This window comes from Oncorhynchus nerka, linkage group LG4 (assembly GCF_034236695.1).
Source record: "Oncorhynchus nerka isolate Pitt River linkage group LG4, Oner_Uvic_2.0, whole genome shotgun sequence".
NCBI lineage: Eukaryota > Metazoa > Chordata > Actinopteri > Salmoniformes > Salmonidae > Oncorhynchus > Oncorhynchus nerka.
Window position 1 is genome coordinate 415,563 of NC_088399.1, and position 20,100 is coordinate 435,662.

Genomic DNA, 20,100 nt, shown 5'->3' on the forward strand with positions numbered 1-20,100 from the left:
GTCGATATTATGGAGTTAATTTGGAAAAAGTTTGGCGTTTGATGATTGAATTTTCAGGTTTTTTTGGTACCCAAACGTGATGTACCAAACGAAGCGATTTCTCCTATACAAAGAATCTTTTTGGACAAACTGAACATTTGCTATCTAACTGAGAGAGTCTCCTCATTGAAAACATCCGAAGTTCTTCAAAGGTAAATTATTTTATTTGAATGCTTTTCTTGTTTTTGTGAAAACGTTGCCTGCTGAATGCTAACGCTAAATGCTACGCTAGCTATCAATACTGTTACACAAATGCTTGTTTTGCTATGGTTGAGAAGCATATTTTGAAAATCTGAGATGACAGTGTTAACAAAAGGCTAAGCTTGAGAGCTAGCAGATTAATTTCATTTCATTAGCGATTTTCATGTATCGTTAACGTTGCGTTATGGTAATGGACTTGAGGCTGTAGTCATTATCCCGGATCCAGGATGGCTCGACGCAAGAAGTTAAGGGTGTGAGGTGTGGAATGTAGGGTGAGGTGTGAGAGGCTGTACTGTTTTCAAGGTTATGGTTAGGGGTGTTGGATTGTACCATTGTCAAGGTTAGAGCTAATGGTGCCGGGGATGTTACGCACAGTTCAGACGCCACACTTATGGCGAGTCGTATTGAATCGAAATTAAGAGTGACCTGGCAAGTTTAAGCACTTTGCTTGATGTACCGATTGGATTCATACAACCGCTCAGACTTCCTCGTTGGTTTTGGGCGGAATTCAAGCATAACAGCGATCTTTCCTACATCTGCGAATATGAGACCATGATTGCACTTCCGTGGTGGTTGGTAGAGAAGCAACCTTTATTTGCATCAATTAACATGTATTAATATATTAATATAAATTAGCATTCCTCCCGACAGTGGAAGAAGTGCTCTGGCACACTGCATGAGTGCTTCATCAGCACCGCATTGACAGAGCGGCAGAGGCTATCCAACCAGACGCAACTAATGGTTTCAGACACTATCCCCCTCTTCCAAAGAATAAGTGAGGTATTTTTTTTTCCGTCGCGGCGATAGAGCTGTGTTTGATCTAGGGGGGTGTACGGTGTGGATTAGTGAGGCGTAGAACTGTGTTTGATCAAGGGTTTATGGGTGTGCGGTGTGGATTAGTGAGGTGTAGAGCTGTATAAGGTGTGGATTAGTGAGGTGTAGAGCTGTATAAGGTGTGGATTAAGGTGTGGCTTAGTGTGGATTAGTGAGGCGTAGAGCTGTATAAGGTGTGGATTAGTGAGGCGTAGAACTGTGTTTGATCTAGGGTTTAGGGGTGTGAGGTGTACCATACCTTTACCCAGGCTGCTCCACAGGAGGACGTTCTCAGCCAGTGTGAAGGACATGAGGCCGGGATCTGCTTTAAACTGTTTATATCCAGAACCATCCAGAAGAATGGAGTCGATTACTCCAGCACCTGCAACAAGGGACATGTTTTCACTGAGGACAGCAGGCCTGGGGAAATCAATTCATCCCAATGGAGGTATTCCACATTGCTTGTAAAGTGACATAATAATCTAGGTCCGCCCAGTTAGTACAGGTTATAATATCTCCTGATGTCGGCCCAGTAGAGATTATAATCTCACCCAAAACAGCCTAGTACAGGTTACAGTCTCACCTATGTCAGCCCAATACAGCAGAGTGCCCTTGTTGGAGAACAGAAGGGAGGTTGGCATAACAGCCTTCCTCCAGAGCAGCTTCTGACTACGTCCATCCATGAAGGCACAGGCCACCTGCGGCAGGCTCCTCACATTCACCTGGCCCAAGGCCGTGAAGCACAGGCGTCCTGAGGGGGGGTGCAGGGCGATGGAGGTGGTTCCCTGAAGACCTAGTTGGAGTAGAGGTGCAGTGTGCTGCCCCTGGTGGTGGTGACATGTAGGTCAGGCTGCTTCCTGCTGCTCCAGTACAAGTTAAGTGTGACCCAGTCCACAGCCAGAGCCATCACTGTATCATCCTGGAGATTCAGGACTCTGCTGTCTGGTGTCAGGCCTGAGCTACTCAGTTTCAGGAGATCGACTGAGCCCTGGGCAGCATCAGCCAGGTATAAATTCCTCTCCTGTACAGCCAAATCCATCCACGAGGCCTGGTGCACCCACGGCAGAGACCATATATGGTGCTCAGGCAACCGCTTCAACCCCACACCATTATGGATGGTGCTAAGGTATATCTGAACAGAAAGATACAAGCAGACACATTAATCTAGAGTCGTCTATAGGTGGAGGCTATCTGACCAAGTGTCAGGTTTAGGTAAAATCACTATACTGTCCTACATGACTGACTGCAGTTGCAGTCACATACCTGTGTAACTGCAGTAGGAGAGAGGAGCAAGAGGAAGGTGGTGTCTACAAGGGTGGAGCAGGTGAGGCCGTCCCCAGCCAGGAGAAGCCCTGCTGCACATCTACACACAGCTTTGGGTCCCGTAGACCCAGCTCTGGGGCCTGTCGACAGTCCTGGAGCCAAGAGACAGATGTGGGAACACTGGAGCTTCTCACAGGGGCTGGACACGTTGGTCTGCCGGATGGGGTGCATAATCTACAGACAGCACGAGAGCGAGAGATCCTTTTTACTGACCATTATAAACATGGGAACATAAGCAACTTCATTCTTTTTTGTACACCTTTATTTAACCATGTAAGCCAGTTGAGACCAAAGTGTGAAAAAAATCTAACAGTTACAAACATAGTCAATAACACAATAGAAAAATGTTCAGTGCAAATTTAGAAGAGTGTAGAAGATGAGGTAAGGCCATAAATAAGCCATCGAGGCAAAATAATTACAATTTTTTTTTTTTTTTTTTTTTACCTTTATTTTACTAGGCAAGTCAGTTAAGAACAAATTCTTATTTTCAATGACGGCCTAGGAACAGTGGGTTAACTGCCTGTTCAGGGGCAGAACGACAGATTTGTACCTTGTCAGCTCGGGGATTTGAACTTGCAACCTTTCGGTTACTAGTCCAACGCTCTAACCACTAGGCTACCCTCAAATTGTTTAGGCATAGACCTGGAAAGTATGACAGAACTTTGCAAGCTCTCTGCAGTAGACTGCAACTACTCCCCCTTTGGCAGTTCTATCTTGAAGGAAAATGTAGTTGGGGATGGAAACCTCCATTTTTGGTGGCCTTCCTACACCAGGATTCAGACATGGCAAGGAATTCAGGGTTGGCAGAGTGTGCTAAAACAGTGAGTAAAACAAACTTAGAGAGGAGGCTTCTTATATTAATATGCATGAAACCAAGGCTTTTTCAGTTACAGAAGTCAACAAATTTGTTCCTGGGGACACGCAGGGTCTTGGTTTACCTCCACATCACCCGAGGATGAGTAGGTTGAGGGTACAGCTAAAGGCTAGCAAAATTGGTCGTCAAGTGTGTTGGGGACAGAGAATAAACTGAGAATTTCTGGGTGTGGCAGAATAGATTCAGGGCATAATGTACAGACAGGGGTATGGTGAGGTGCGGGTACAGTAGAGGTAAACCCAGGCATTTTGTGATAAGAGCTTGCATCTCTGGACATACTAGTTATGTGTGGGAGGTGGGACAAAGGAGGTATCTAAGTCATGTACAGTGGGACTAGGAAGTCGACAGTAAACTAAAAATGATAACTTTCCTAAACATACAAGGCATATTGAGATTTGAGAGAGACAAAGCAAGGCATAAAGCAATCACAGGTGTTGATTGGGAGAGCTAGCTAAGACAACAGCTAATCAGCCAAGACAACAGGTAAAATGGTGATGATTGGGCAGAGAGGGTCAGTTAACTACACACAGGGCCTGATCCGAGGCTGTGGCCAACAGAAAAAAAAATGGAGTACCGTGATTAGTGAACAGTTCAGCAGGCATCAGCTATGTAGCCAAGTGATCATAGGGTCCAGTGAAAAGCAATAGATGAAACAAGGAAGCTGCTGGGTAGTTGTTACTATCTAGCAAGTGGGAGACATGCGTTTGAAGTAAACAGGCCGGGGCATGTAGAAGCAACTGCTCGAATGTCATGCAAAGGCCGGTTGGGGGCACAGCGGATGGTGTTAGACCAGTCGGCAGACCAGTCGGCAGACCAGTCGGCAGACCAGTCGTGGTGGAATGGCAGAGCTTCGTATCGACAAAAGGGTCAAGGCCAGTTGGCGAAAGAGACATTGTGGTTGTAGTAATTTCATTTGCTAGCCAGGAGATGCGCCTGGCACGCGGCTAACTGGTGCTAGCTTCGGGACAGGGGCGTTAGCTAGCAGCGATAGTCCAATGCCGAAGTCCAGAGCTTACGGCAAGGACCCGGTGGAGTAGTGGAATTCTAGCCGTGTTGGGGAAGAGTCCGGGAGGCATCAGCTGTGTAGCCGATGTGATCACTGAGCGGGCCGGGAGGTGGGCCTGGATCATAGCTAGCTTCGGAGCTGGGTCACTCGGTGGCAGCTAGCTAGCTGTGATGATCAGGAGTAATGGTCCAGGGCTTACTGCCGGTATCCGGTGTTGCAGTGGAGAAAACAGTCCGATGCTGGCAAGTATTATCCAGGCTAAAAGCAGCTGGAGTCTATGCCGAAGTTAAAGGCTGCTAGCAGTGGCTGACAATGACTAAATAGCTAGTGTGGGAGAAAGATGTACATATAGGGAGGAACATAATACTGTAACACAAGAGAAAGATACACTTCGAGTGCATTTGCCATTCTGGTACAATGCATTGTCTAGGACAGGAGGCCAGAGTAAGGCCATGAGAGTATAGGACAGCTGAACATTAAAAACAGACCACACGAAGAGAAGGCGACACATGGGCACCTAGGACAACTGGACACACTAAAGACAGACACAGTCTGCTGATCCTAGATAAGAACACACACACTAAAGAACACATTAAGCTAAGTGCAGGGCCAAAGCATAGGCCTATAGAATAGAGGAATGTATAGTATTTTTAGGACAAAGCAAGGGTCTTGCCACCATTATAATCTGACGAAAAGCAGATATGGGCATTATTGGGCGTGAACAAGCAGGAAGCCTGAACTAAAGATAAAGATAAAGGTAGGCAGAAGAATTAGGGGAAGTATGCTTATTTGCATATGGGTTGGACCCATATGCTATGTGTATAAATACAGGAGCCGGGCCTCTGGGAAGCGGTGTGTTCCGCAGACCACTCCGGCTTGCTATACTTTGTATTAAAAGCCTATTTGATTTCACAAGTTCTTGCAAGATTTTCCACGACACTAGTAGCTAATTAGCTGGTTAACTTTGATGGCTAGCTGCTGATGGAGGTTCTGGCTAAAATGTCTAAAAATAGCAGATCCGTATCAAATTGGGTGAGGCGGGTTGCCGGAAGGTATATTTAATTTAAAAAATGGATAAGATTGAAAAGAAATTGAAATGTATACAAAGACAGACAAATACACAGGAGATAATGACAAACCACGTCTGCACTGCTACGCCATCTTGAATCTTTATGGGACACAAAGCCTCAACTATGTCATCCTATAATATCCAAGGCCTGAGGTCATCTACCTTTGGCCTAAAGAGCAGGAACCTGGACTTTACCAAAATAAATCAGAAATAGACATTGTTATCCACCAAAGAAACATGTATAGAGGAGATGGACCCACTGGTTGCCCTCTAGGGTAGAAAGCTGGTAGTCCCATCCAAACTTCCAGCTGTGAATCAGGGAAGGGACTAAGGGGGTATGCTATTTTGGTAGAGAGCGGACCTAACTCAATCTATTAAATTAATCAAAACAGGAACATATGCCATTTAGCTAGAAGTAAAAGGAAATGATCTCAGCCGACAAAAATGTCCTCCTGTGTGCTACCTACGCTGCTCAAAAAAATAAAGGGAACACTAAACTAACACATCCTAGATCTGAATGAATGAAATATTCTTATTAAATACTTTTTTCTTTACATAGTTGAATGTGCTGACAACAAAATCACAAATATTCAATGGAAATCAAATTTATCAACCCATGGAGGTCTGGATTTGGAGTCACACTCAAAATTAAAGTGGATAACCACACTACAGGCTGATCCAACTTTGATGTAATGTCCTTAAAACTAGTCAAAATGAGGCTCAGTAGTGTGTGTGGCCTCCACATGACTGTATGACCTCCCTACAACGCCCAGGCATGCTCCTGATGAAGTGGCGGATGGTCTCCTGAGGGATCTCCTCCCAGACCTGGACTAAAGCATCCACCAACTCCTGAACAGTCTGTGGTGCAACGTGGCGTTGGTGGATGGAGCGAGACATGTCCTAGATGTGCTCAATTGGATTCAGGTCTGGGGAACGGGCGGGCCAGTCCATAGCATCAATGCCTTCCTCTTGCAGGAACTGCTGACACACTCCAGCCACATGAGGTCTAGCATTGTCTTACGTTAGGAGGAACGCAGGGCCAACCGCACCAGCATATGATCTCACAAGGGGTCTGAGGATCTCATCTCGGTACCTAATGGCAGTCAGGCTACCTCTGGCGAGCACATGGAGGGCTGTGCGGCCCCCCCAAAGAAATACCACCCCACACCATGATTGACCCACCGCCAAACCGGTCATGCTGGAGGATGTTGCAGGCAGCAGAATGTTCTCCACGGCGTCTCCAGACTGTCACGTCTGTCACATGTGCTCAGTGTGAACCTGCTTTCTTCTGTGAAGAGCACAGGGCGTCAGTGGCGAATTTGCCAATCTTGGTGTTCTCTGGCAAATGCCAAACGTCCTGCACGGTGTTGGGCTGTAAGCCAACCCCCACCTGTGGACGTCGGACCCTCATACCACCCTCATGGAGTCTGTTTCTGACCATTTGAGCAGACACATGCACATATGTGGCCTGCTGGAGGTCATTTTGAAGGGCTCTGGCAGTGCTCCTCCTGCTCCTCCTTGCACAAAGGTGGAGGTAGCGGTCCTGCTGCTGGGTTATTGCCCTCCTACGGCCTCCTCCACGTCTCCTGATGTACTGGCCTGTCTCCTGGTAGCGCCTCCATGCTCTGACACTACGCTGACAGACACAGCAAACCTTCTTGCCACATCTCGCATTGATGTGCCATCCTGGATGAGCTGCACTACCTGAGCCACTTGTGGGTTGTAGACTCAGTCTTATGCTACCACTAGAGTGAAAGCACCATCAGCTTTCAAAAGTGACCAAAACATCAGCCAGGAAGCATAGGAACTGAGAAGTGGTCCCCACCTGCAGAACCACTCCTTTATTGGGGGTGTCTTGCTAAATGCCTATAATTTCCACCTGTTGTCTATTCCATTTGCACAACAGCATGTGAAAATGTATAGTCAATCAGTGTTGCTTCCTAAGTGGACAGCTTTATTTCACAGATGTGTGATTGACTTGGAGTTACATTGTGTTGTTTAAGTGTTCCCTTTGTTTTTTTGAGCAGTGTATATCCATCCCCCCACTAGAATACCCATAATTTAATGAAGACAGCTTCTCCTTCCTGGAGGAGAAAATCAATAATTTATAGGCCCAGGGACATGTACTAGTTTGTGGCCACCTAAATGCCAGAACTGGACAAGAATCTGACAGCCTCAGCACACAGAAGACAAACACCTACCTGGAGGTGACAGCAATTCCCCCCTAGGCACAACTACGAGAACATAAATGGGTCACAACTCCTGCAGCTCTATATGTACAAAGTCAATGGTAGGCTTCGTGTGGACTCCTACGTTAGGTACACCTATAGCTCATCTCTTGGCAGTAGTACTGTATACTACTTTATCACTGACCTCAACCCAGAGTATTCAGTCAGTCCACTGACAACCATATCAGATCACAGCAAAATCACACTACTTTGCTCAATCGTGAGGCATCAAAGCCAAAGGAGCTGAATAATAAGAAATGCTATAGATGGAAGGAGACTACAAAATTAGGCAACAAATTCAATCTCTTCTAGACAATTTCCTGGACAAAAAGGTTCACTAGTAGTGAAAGTGAAACAGTAGAAAACCTAAACAGTATATTTAGCTTCCCTATCAAATCTAAAACATGTCAAGCAGACATCCTAAGATCTCAGAAAAAAATGTATAGACCTCCACAAGTCTAGTTCAACCTTGGGAGCAATTTCAAAATGCCTGAAGCTACCACGTTCATCTGTACAAACAATAGTATGCAAGTATAAAGACCATAGGACCACGCAGCCTCATACCGCTCAGGGAGGAGACGTGTTCTATCCTAGAGATGAACGTACTTTGGTGCGAAAAGTGCAAACCAATCCCATAACAGCAAAGGACCTTTAAGATGCTGGAGGAAACAGGTACAGAAGTACATATATATCGACAAAACCTTTAAGGCCGCTCAGCAAAGAAGCCACTGCTCCAAAACCTCCAAAAAAGCCAGATTCGGTTTGCAGCTGCACATGGAGACAAAAAGCGTACTTTTTGGGGAAATGTCCTCGTCTGATGAAACAAAAATAGAACTGTTTGGCCATAATGACCATCGTTATGTTTGGAGGAAAATGGGAGAGGTTTGCAAGCCAAAGAACACCATCCCAACCGTGAAGCACAGGGGTGGCAGCATCATGTTCAGGAGGGACTGGTGCAATTCAAGAACTGTAGAACTGAAAAAGCGTGTGCGAGCAAGGAGGCCTACAAACCTGACTTCGTTACACCAGCTCTGTCAGGAGCAATGGGCCAAAATTCATCCAAATTATTGGGAGAATCTTGTGGAAGGCTACCCAAAATGTTTGACTGAAGTTAAATAATTTAAAGGCAATGCTACCAAATACTAATTGAGTATGTAAACTTCTAACCCACTGGGAATGTGATGAAAGAAATAAAAGCTGAAATAAATCACTCTATCATTCTGACATTTCACATTCTTTAAATAAAGTGGTGATCCTAACTGACCTAAGACAAGGACTTTTTACTAGGATTCCATGTCTGGAATAGTGAAAAACTTATTTGACATGTATTTGGCTAAGGTGCATGTAAACTTCAACCACACATACACACATAATATATATTAATATATATGCGCAGTTGAAGTTTATATATGTATACATACACACAAATACTTTCACAGCAGTTCCCCGTTCCTGATTTATATTTTATATTATATGTCACACTTAAACATTTCAGATCAAACAAATGTTAATATTACACAAAGATAACCCAAGTAAACAGAAAATGCAGGTTAAGTGATACTTTAGCTTTTTTAATAAATCAAAGTATCCAAACCTTCATGGCCCTGTGAAAAAGTAATGCCCCCCTTGTTAAATCATGAATTAATGTGGTTAATCACATTTTTTGGAAAGCTGAGTTCAATTTCACTAGCCACACCCAGGCCTGATAACTGCAAGACATGTTTAATCAAGAAATCATTTCAATAGAACCTGTCTGACAAAGTGAAGTAGGCCAACAGACCTCAAAAAGCAAGATATGCCACGATAAAAATAAATTCTGGAACAGATGAGAAACAAAGTAATAGACATTATCAGTCTGGAAAGGGTTAAAGCCATTTCTAAAACTTTGAGACTCCAGCAAACCAGTGAGAGCAAAAATCCACAAATGCGGAACATTTGGAACAGTGGTGAACCTTCCCTGGAGTGGCCGGCCTACCAAAATTAAATCAAGAGCGCAGCGACAACTCAGAGGTCACAAAAGAAACCGCAACATCTAAAGAACTGCAGGACTCACTTGCCTCAGTTAAGGTCAGTGTTCATGACCATAAGAAGGAGACTGGGCAAAAATTACATCCTTGGCAGAGTTCCAAGGCGAAAACCACTGCTGACCAAAAAGAACAATGGCTCGTCTCACTTTTGGCAAAAAACATCTTGATGATCCCCAAGACTTTTGGGAAAATATTCTGTGATCTGACGGGACAAAGTTGAACTTTTTTGGAAGGTGTGCGTCCCATTACATCTGGCGTAAAAGTAACTCAGCATTTCAGAAAATGAACATGATAGCAACAGTCAAATATGGTGGTGGTAGTGTGATGGTCTGGGGCTGTTTTAGGACCTGGACGACTTTCTGTGATTGATGGAACCATGAATTCTGCTCTCTCCCAAAAAATTGTGAGGGAGAATGTCCTGCCATCAGTTCGTGACCTCAAGCTGAAGCGCACTTTGGTTCTGCAGCAGGAAACCGATCCAAAACACACCACCAAGTCCACCTCAATGACTTAAAAAAATATATGTTTTTGGAGTGGCGTAGTCAAAGTCCGGACTTGAGTCCACTTGAGATGCTGTGGCGTGACCTTAAAAAGGAAGTTCATGCTCTAAAACCCTCCAATGTGGCTGAATTAAAACAATTATGCAAAGGAGAGTGGGCCAAAATTCCTCCACAGTGATGTGAAAGATTCATTGCCAGTTATCGCAATCTCTTGATTGCAGTTGTTGCTGCTGAGGGTTAGGTTTAGGGAGCAATTACTTTTTCACATAGGGCCATGAAGGTTCAGATAGCTTTTTCCCTTAAGAAATAAAAGTATCACTTAAAACTTGTTATGGCTGCAATCCCGCTAACGGGATCGATATGACAACTACCAGTGAAAATAGAGGGCGCCAAATTCAACCCACAGAAATCTCATAATTACAATTCCTAAAACATACATGTCTCATCCCATTTTAAAGCTATTCTCGTTAATCCCACCAGTGTCCGATTTCAAATATGCTTTTCAGCAAAAGCACTACAAAAGATTATGTTAGGTCTCCACCAAACCACAATAAGCACAGCCATTTTCCAGCGAAATATAGCTTTCACAAAAAGCAGAAACAAAGATAAAATTAATCACTAACCTTGAATTATCTTCATCAGATGACTCTCATAGAACTTCATGTTAAACAATACATGCATGTTTTGTTTGATAAAGTTTATATCAAATCTGAGTTTACATTGGCTTATTATATTCACTAGTTCCAAAAACATGTGATTTTGCATAGCCACTTCGTTTCAACAGAAATACTCATCATAAATGCAGATGATCATACACGTTATACACATGGAATTATAGATGTACCTCTCCTTAATGAAACTGCTGTGTCAGATTTTTTTTTATGTATGGAAAAAGCAACCCATGCAATAATCTGAGACGGAGCTCAGAACAGTACACTAATTAGCCGTCATGTTGTAGTCAACAGAAACCAGAAAATGCATGAAAAATGTTTCCTGACCTTTGATGAACACCAGAATGCAGTCCTAGGAATCCCAGGTCCACAATAAATGCTTGATTTATTCGAAAATGTCCGTTATTTATGTCCAATTAGCTACTTTGGTTAGTGCGTTTGGTAAACAATTCCAAAGTCACAAAGCGCGTCCACTATAACGTGACGAAATGTCCAAAAGTTCCGTAACAGTCAGTAGAAACATTTCAAAAGATGTATTGAAACAATCTTTATAATGTTCTTTACATATATCTTGAATAACGTTACAACCGGAGAATTAGAATGACTTCAGATGACCGGTGGAAGGCAGGTCCTTCCCCGGTGAACGCATGGTCAACTGAATGCATGGTCAACTTTCCTTTCTCATTTGACACCCCCCCCCCCTTCACATTAGTAGGACAAAGTTCTATTGACATCTAGTGGAAGGAGTAGGAAGTGAAAACTCATCCATATCTCGCTGTAATTTCAATGAGAGCTTGGTCAAAAATCTGCCACCCCCAGAAAAAAAACATGAAGTGGAATTTCTCAGGTTTTTGCCTGCTATATGAGTTCTGTTATACACAGACATAATTTAAACAGTTTTAGAAACTTCAGTGTTTTCTATCCAATATTAATAATATGCTAATATTAGCAACTATGACTGAGGAGCAGGCCGTTGAATATGGGCACCTCTGTGCACCTTTCATCTAAGCTACTCAAATACTGCCCCTGCAGCTATAAGTTAAAAACTGCATTGTGTGTTTACTTGGGTTACCTTTGCGTAATATTTAAATTTGTTTGATGATCTGAAACATTTAAGTGTGAGAAATGTGCAAAAAATTAAACTCAGGAAGGGGGCAAATATTTTCACAGCACTCTATATGTCTACTCTATATAATGTCAAGAAATTGGTGATGGCACTAGAACAGTCTGCAACACTCTGCCTCACCCTACTAGAATCTGAAGTCAAATGTTTGCTGATGATCTGGTGCTTCTATCCCCAACCAAGGAGGGCCTACAGCAGCACCTAGATCTTCTGCACAGATTCTGTCAGATCTGGGCCCTGACAGTAAATCTTAGTAAGACAAAAATAATGGTGTTCAAAGGAAGGTCCAATTCCCAGATCACGAGTAGAAATTACATCAAAACACCGTTGCCCTAAAACACACAAAACTATACATATCTCCGGCCTAAACATCAGCGTTATAGGTAACTTACACAAAGCTGTGAACGATCTGAGACACAAGGCAACAAGGGCCTCCTTTGCCATCAAAAGGAACATTACATTCAACAAATTAGGATCTAGCAAAAAATACTTGAATCAGTTGTAGAACCCATTGCCCTTTATAGTGGAAATCTGGGGGTCCACTCACATTACATTTACATTTAAGTCATTTAGCAGACGCTCTTATCCAGAGCGACTTACAAATTGGTGCATTCACCTTATGACATCCAGTGGAACAGTAGTGCATCTAAATCTTTTAGGGGGGGGGGGGGGGGTGAGAGGGATTACTTTATCCTATCCTAGGTATTCCTTAAAGAGGTGGGGTTTCAGGTGTCTCCGGAAGGTGGTGATTGACTCACCAACCCCCAAAAAAATCACAACAATGGGACAATACCAAATTGAGAAACTGCATGCAGATTTCTGCAAAAATATCCTCTATGTACAGCAGAAAACACCAAATAATGCATTCAGAGCAGAATGAGGTCGTTAACGCTAATTATCAAAATCCAGGAAATAACCTACAACCAAAAAGGAAGCAATTCCCAAACCTTCCACAAAGTCATCACCTACAGAGAGATGAACCTGGAGAAGAGTCGCCTAAGCAAGCTGGTCCTGGGCCTTAGTTCAAACAGACCTCACATAGCCCTAGGACAGCAACACAATGAGACCCAACCAAATCATGAGAAAACAAAAATTATTCTTGACACACTGGAAAGAAATGACAAAAAACAGCAAACTAGAATGCTATTTAGCCTTAAAACAGAGAGTACACAGTGGCAGAATACCTGACCACTGTGACTGACCCAAAATTAAGGACATCTTGTACAGACTCAGTGAGCATAGCTTTACGATTGACAAAGGCCGCCGAAGGCAGACCTTGCTCTCAAAAGAAGACAGGCTATGTGAACACCCTAACCTAAAACGAGGTGTAAACTGAGCTGCACTTCCTAACCTGATGCCAAATCTATGACCAGGTTAGTGTCACATATTTCCCTCAGACTACACAGATCCACAAAGAATTCGAAAACAAATCCAATTTTGATCAACTATCTCTCTCTACATATATAGTGAAATACCGGCAATCACAGAAGCCACAAGAAAAAGGGCAACCAGTGAAGAACAAAGACCATTGTAAATACAACTTGTATTTCTGTTGGTTTATTTTCCCCTTTGTACACTATTTGCACATATGACACTTGAAAGGTCACTTTTCTTGGAGCTTTTGTGATTCATGTTCCCTGTAAATTAGTATTGTTTCAATATTGTTTATTATCTACATATGTTTGCCAATAAAGCCCTTAAATTGAATTGAAAGAGCGAGAAAGACCGCGAGACACTTCAAGACGGAGGGAGAGAAGGGCAACATAACCACTACCACTGATTATAAAGTTCCTCTTTCCACTGGGATTCTCTGCCTCTAACCCTATTACAGGGGCTGAGTCACTGGCTTACTGGGGCTGTCTCATGCCGTCCCTGGAAGGGGTGCGTCACCTGAGTGGGTTGATTCACTGATGTGGTCATCCTGTCTGGGTTGGCGCCCCCCCTTAGGTTGTGCCATGGCTGAGATCTTTGTGGGCTATACTCAGCCTTGTCTCAGGATGGTAAGTTGGTGGTTGAAGATATCCCTCTAGTGGTGTGGGGGCTGTGCTTTGGCAAAGTGGGTGGGGTTATATCCGTCCTGTTTGGCCCTGTCCGGGGGTGTCCTCGGATGGGGCCACAGTGTCTCCTGACCCCTCCTGTCTCAGCCTCCAGTATTTATGCTGCAGTAGTTTATGTGTCGGGGGGCTAGGGTCAGTTTGTTATATCTGGAGTACTTCTCCTGTCCTATTCAGTGTCCTGTGTGAATCTAAGTGTGCGTTCTCTAATTCTCTCCTTCCTCTCGGAGGACCTGAGCCCTAGGACCATGCCCCAGGACTACCTGACATGACTCCTTGCTGTCCCCAGTCCACCTGGCCGTGCTGCTGCTCCAGTTTCACCTGTTCTGCATTATTATTATTATTATTATTATTATTATTATTATTATGATTATTATTATTATTCGACCATGCTGATCATTTATGAACATTTGAACATCTTGGCCATGTTCTGTTATAATCTCCACCTGGCACAGCCAGAAGAGGACTGGCCACCCCACATAGCCTGGTTCCTCTCTAGGTTTCTTCCTAGGTTTTGGCCTTTCTAGGGAGTTTTTCCTAGCCACCGTGCTTCTACACCTGCATTGCTTGCTGTTTGGGGTTTTAGGCTGGGTTTCTGTACAGCACTTTGAGATATCAGCTGATGTACCAAGGGATATATAAAGACATTTGATTTGATTTATAAGGTTGAACCCATTCCCTTAACCCCAGTCCTCGTCTAAAGCCTTACCCTGATGCCAAAAGGCTGTCCAGGTCTTTTGAGTAAAACTTTGCGGTTCTTGCCCGTGTTCTTGTGGGATACTTGAATAGTTCTCCTCTTGGTGTCAGACCAGTAGACCATGTCATTGAAAACCATTACAGAGAATGGACTGGGCATTTCAGTCAGCTGCAGAAGCTTTTGTGAAGACAGATAAGAGCAAAAAGAACACAGTCTTAACCAGTCACATTCCATGCTTACAGTAAAGTTATTATCTAGACATTCCATGTTTACTGTAAAGAGTATAACCATAATTCATGTTAGCTGCAGTGTTACCCTGACATTGTGTCCTTCCAGGGATACAGAGCCGATGCACTGCAGTTTTTCATCTGCCCAGTAGATTCGGTCAGTGAGAGTGTCCACAGAGAGACTGACTGGCCAGCTGAGACCACGAGTCAACACCACCTTCCTCTCAGAGCCATCCATCCCTGACCGCTCAATCTGGGGATCGCTACCAACCTCTGACCAATACATCAACCTGGGAGAGAAAGAACAACGATTAGTCTACATCGGGGGTAGGCAACCCTGGTTCTGGAGTGCCCAAGGAACTTGTAGTTTCTCATTTAACCAACCTGGAAGACCAAGTGTGTGTTGAATTTACTAAACTGATCAATTAGCTCAGTTGGGACAAAATCCTGCAGTAGCTGCAGCACTCCAGGAACAGGGTTGTCTACAGCTATCAGTCTTCCAAAATCTATCCTACAGTCCACAACTTCAGACGAGTTTATGATTTATTATATTCTACTGAAGCTTTATTTTAACACCCTGTCCCCTCACCCACCTTTGTGTGGCAGCTGCCCTTTCACATGTGATATGTTTTATGACTGCTGCAAAATGAATTGCCTGTGAGGACATTGAAGTTCTGAATACTGGCTAGAGCAATTAAACATGTAAGGGGGAGGAGTGTTTTTACAACCAACATAATACAATTAAAAACCCGTCTTCCTTCAGGCTCAACCAAGCAGAGTGAGGTTCTAAAAAACAGGACAGACTTTCATGCGAACTTCTAAACAGGTGGAAGCGCCAGAGGGACCTGCACATCTATCAGACTGAATTAGGCCATTTTGATTATGAAACATTTTCCCCACACCATTTACAAACCAACCACATTGGGAACCTAAGTTGGAGTCAGTGTCAAACTATACAGACCCTAGGGTCTCCCGAGTGGCGCAAGGGTCTAAGGCATTGCATCGCAGTGATAGCTGTGCCGCTAGAGAACCTGATTCAAGTGCAAGCTCTGTTGCAGCAAGACTAACCACCAATTGGATACCATGAAATTGGGGAGATAAATGTTTTTAAAAAATATATGAACTATACAGACTCATATATAGGGATGTGGTTTCATTTTCACAATTCGGACCGATTGTACTCTTCATGATTTACGGGCTAAATCATTGTATGATTATTTTTATTCGATTTGTGGATGTTATAGAAATTGTGTGATAAATTCCATATGCCCATTTTAGTTTTAATTGGATTGAATTATAGTTGTCTATAAGCATTGTTTGAAGCTCAGTTATATTTAAATCACCCTACCATCATATCTAAGCCAATGACCCCATTAGAGGAAAATTTGCAAATCAACACTGACTCATGAGCGAGAACCACAAGGAAAACAAATTGTTCAGTTCCATATTGGCTTAAATGAGTGTTTTTTCACCTCCCTCTAGAAAATGAGCTTTTAATATTCAATAAATTCTAACTACATAATTTCTGTTACCATTTTTCATTGATTACTTTTACCTAACTTGTATTGTTGTATAATATGTTGAATAACCACCTTCAGATGTAAACATGGAAATTGAAAACAAAAAACTATGCGAGAGAAGGCATGGACCTGAAGTCCCCCCTCCAAAAAATTTAAATTCACATGAGCACCACAATGCCTATTCCACCCATGCTCTATCAAGGTTTTCCTGCATACAGCTATGACGGTCTATTGTGCTTCAAACAATTTGTACACAGGTTGCTTTAAGTCTCAAAACCTCCTCTCAACCTAATTCATACTCTTCAGAGGGATAATGGACTTTTCAGGGTTGTGTTATAAAAACAGAGTGATAGGTATATTCATTTGTATACCCTTTGTGTGGCAGCAGCCCTCACAACCCACCCTTTGAACCCACCCACCCTTTGTGTGGCAGCAGCCCTCACACCCGAACCCACCCTTTGTGTGGCAGCAGCAGTAGTGAGCGAGGCTGTTCCAGATCCTCATCCAGAACCACTATGTAGTTCTGAGACTTTACTGTAGATGTGCCCAGCCTCACAGCCAGAATCTGACTGGCCAGCCCATCCAGCCAGTACAGGTTCCTGCCAACCCAGTCCACAGCTATAGAATTAGACTTCACACCTACAGAAAGAGAGCATTCTGTTAGCAAACATCTAGTAGACAGTAGGGCTGAGACTACTTGGCACTAACCCTGTCCTTGGTTAGGGTACTAACCTTTGACCAGAGTGCCTGTTTCCTTGGTGTTGATGGAAGTCCACTTGATGCTCTCCTCCTCCAGACTGACCCAGTATACCCTCTGGTCTCTCCAGTCATAATCCACACAGAAAACAGGTGTCTGACTAGTGGAGAGCAATGAAAGGCTGGAGCTATGCAACCCCAACACCAGCAGCTCATTCTGAACAGACGCCAGCAGGTGAGCCTCATCTACACAGACAAAATACACCATCAATATACCATGCCAAAACACACCATTTTGAATACAATGACAAAACTATAATTAGACAAATCTACATTAGTTGCGTCTATTAGGTTGAGCCAGCAATGCATTTCTCCCCTTAATTTCTCCATGTTAGATAATTAAATTTGGCACACTGGTTGGGAACTCAATTTCCTAAATACTCAGATGGCACTGCATTTCCGCTGGCTCGTTTTCTTGCTGGAAGGATGTATAGAAAACTAGAATTCTCCCATAGGGATTCTCCCATAGGGATTCTCCCATAGGGATTCTCTCATAGGGATTCTCTAGATGCCATTTGTGACCCACCATCTTTTTTTCAGTCTTATGTACCAAAATTTGAATTGGTGTTTTTACATTTGATAAAAGTACACTCAGAGCTTCAAAATGGCATATCATACACCATAGTTGGAGGAAACAACAGGAAGTAATGCTGCTTTAAAAGTTGATATCCTTAGAATCCCATTTAGGAGTAAAAAGCATTTGAACATTTGAGACCAACTGGCTTGATTCGGTCTTATGTAGCAACATTTGAAAAGGTTGTTTATTTTATTTTTTACATTGGATGAGTAGACAGAGCTAGAATATGGTATATCATACAATAGTTGAACACAAAAGTAATTCTGCTTTGAAAGTTAATAAACTTGTAACCTCACAAAAAAGGAACATTTGCTATCTAACTGGGAGTCTCGTGAGTGAAAACAGCTGAAGCTCATCCAAGGTAAACAATTTAATTTGATTGCTTGTCTGATGTGACCATGATGCTTGCTGCTAGCTAGGCATAATGCTATGCTAGGCTATCGATAAACTAACCCTAACAAACATATAAGATTCCATTACTCCATAGTTTATAACTTGTTTTACATACCTAGTTAAATAAAAATGAACAGGAATATTAACCATGTATTGCTTCAAAATATGTTAAAGCGCTGTCAACTCTTGTCCATTTCCCATCTGAATCAGTTTATCTATTAGTCTTGGTTAAATGTAGGGTTAAGGAGTGGTTTCACAGACAGATTTCACTGAGTCCCGGACTAGAAATTATATTGGCTGGATATTTTCCATTGATCTTGCTTTTTAGTCCAAGACTAGGCTTAATCTGTGTCTGGGAAAACCTCCCCATAATGTTTAAGTGAATGTCTAACATGAAAAAATATGTATACATGACCAGGTACATTAATGGGGTAAACTTACTCTAAGAGTATGTATTAGGCTGTTTGAAAAGGTTTGAATCCTAATCAACCCATCCAATGAGAGTACATCTGTTGTGGAGGTATAGTAGATGAATTAAGCTTCAGTACTCTAGCAGTAGTTAAGCCATTTATTCTGAAAAGCCTAGTTTCTGCATAGGTCAAAATAGCTTTTGCATTTCCTCTCTTTTTTGGCTTTAGACAAAAGTAAATATTTCACTAAAACAATGTCTTAATTACGTTCAAGCAAAGACACGTTTGGAGTACCTTGGGTCTTGCAGCTGTGACCATTTGGTTCCAGCAGATATCCATGGTGACAGCGACACAGGAAGGAGCCGCGGGTGTTAAGGCAGGTGTGGCTGCAGACAGGTAGTAGGACCTCATTACACTCGTCAACATCCACACAGGACAAACCGTTAGCCTGGAGCCGGAAGCCTGCAGCACAGATGCACCTCTGTAGGAGGGAAGGAGCACATGTCACAGCCACACAGGACAAACAGTTAGCCTGGAGCCTGCAGCACAGATGCACCTCTGTAGGAGACAGAAGGACCACATGTCACAGCCACACTTCTGTAGGCCAACAAGTTGAGTTTTGTTTTAACTCACCGGTCCATGGGGGCTTAGGGCTTGTGGCATTGTCTAGGGCATGTGACTAGGGTTAAGGCGTGTTGTGTGGCATGGTCTAGGGTGTGTAGCTAGGGCATGGCGGGGGTCATCGTTGGGCTGCGGGTGTGAAAGATTCAGCAGTCTACAGGCATTACACCTAGCTAAAATATTCCTGTAGCTCTGTTGGAATAACTTTAATAGATCACTGACATCTTCTGGAAACGGAAGATGCTCTACATTGACTTAAGCCCAGCTCATAAATAGGCTACATATGTACATGTGGGCTTTGAAACAAGGTTCATGAAATGGATAACTTGCTAGTAACAGATGACATTCATATTCTGATCTGAAACTCACTAAGATAATACCGTTGATGATACAGCAGCAATCCATGGTTATAACAAATGCCAACGGGGCAGTGTTGCAGTCTATATTCAGAACCACATTCCTATAAAGTTGAGAGGATCTCATGTTAAACTGTTTAACCTCCATCACCTAAAGACCATTCTGGTGGGAAGCTGCTATAGACCAAGTGTTATCAGCCAGTATCTGGATAACATGTAAAATGCTTGATATGTTATCACAGGTGTATTTTCTGGGTGACCTAAATATTGACTGGCTTTCATTAAGCTGCCCAATCAAGAAAAAGCTTCACACTAGTGCCTGCAAACTGGTTCAGGTTCAGTAAACCTACCAGGGGAGATATACAGCACAGGAATGAAAACATGTATTGATCACATCTTCAATTATGCTTTAGATATCTGCTGTAATGCATTAAAGCAGTATCCAAATCCATTGGATGTAGTGATCACAATATGGTAGCGATATCTAGGAAAGCTTAAGTTCCAAAGGCTGGGCCTAATAGTGTGTATAAGAGGGCATACAAAAACATTTGTATTGATTCCTATGACGTAAAGAATATTTGCTGGTCTGTGGTGTGTAATTAGGAGCAACCAGAT

At 43.1% G+C, this 20,100-nt stretch overlaps 1 protein-coding gene across 1 annotated transcript in view; it reads right to left on the minus strand.

Annotated features, from left to right (window-relative positions):
- LOC135571358 (low-density lipoprotein receptor-related protein 2-like) overlaps positions 1-20,100 on the minus strand; it is a 121,460-nt gene that overhangs the window by 22,182 nt on the left and 79,178 nt on the right. Inside the window, 9 exon segments of the mRNA XM_065017142.1 lie at positions 1,313-1,435; positions 1,637-1,882; positions 1,885-2,185; positions 2,317-2,550; positions 14,638-14,802; positions 14,941-15,142; positions 16,828-17,011; positions 17,105-17,314; positions 18,803-18,989. Of these exon segments, the coding sequence (XP_064873214.1) occupies positions 1,313-1,435; positions 1,637-1,882; positions 1,885-2,185; positions 2,317-2,550; positions 14,638-14,802; positions 14,941-15,142; positions 16,828-17,011; positions 17,105-17,314; positions 18,803-18,989 (1,852 nt within the window).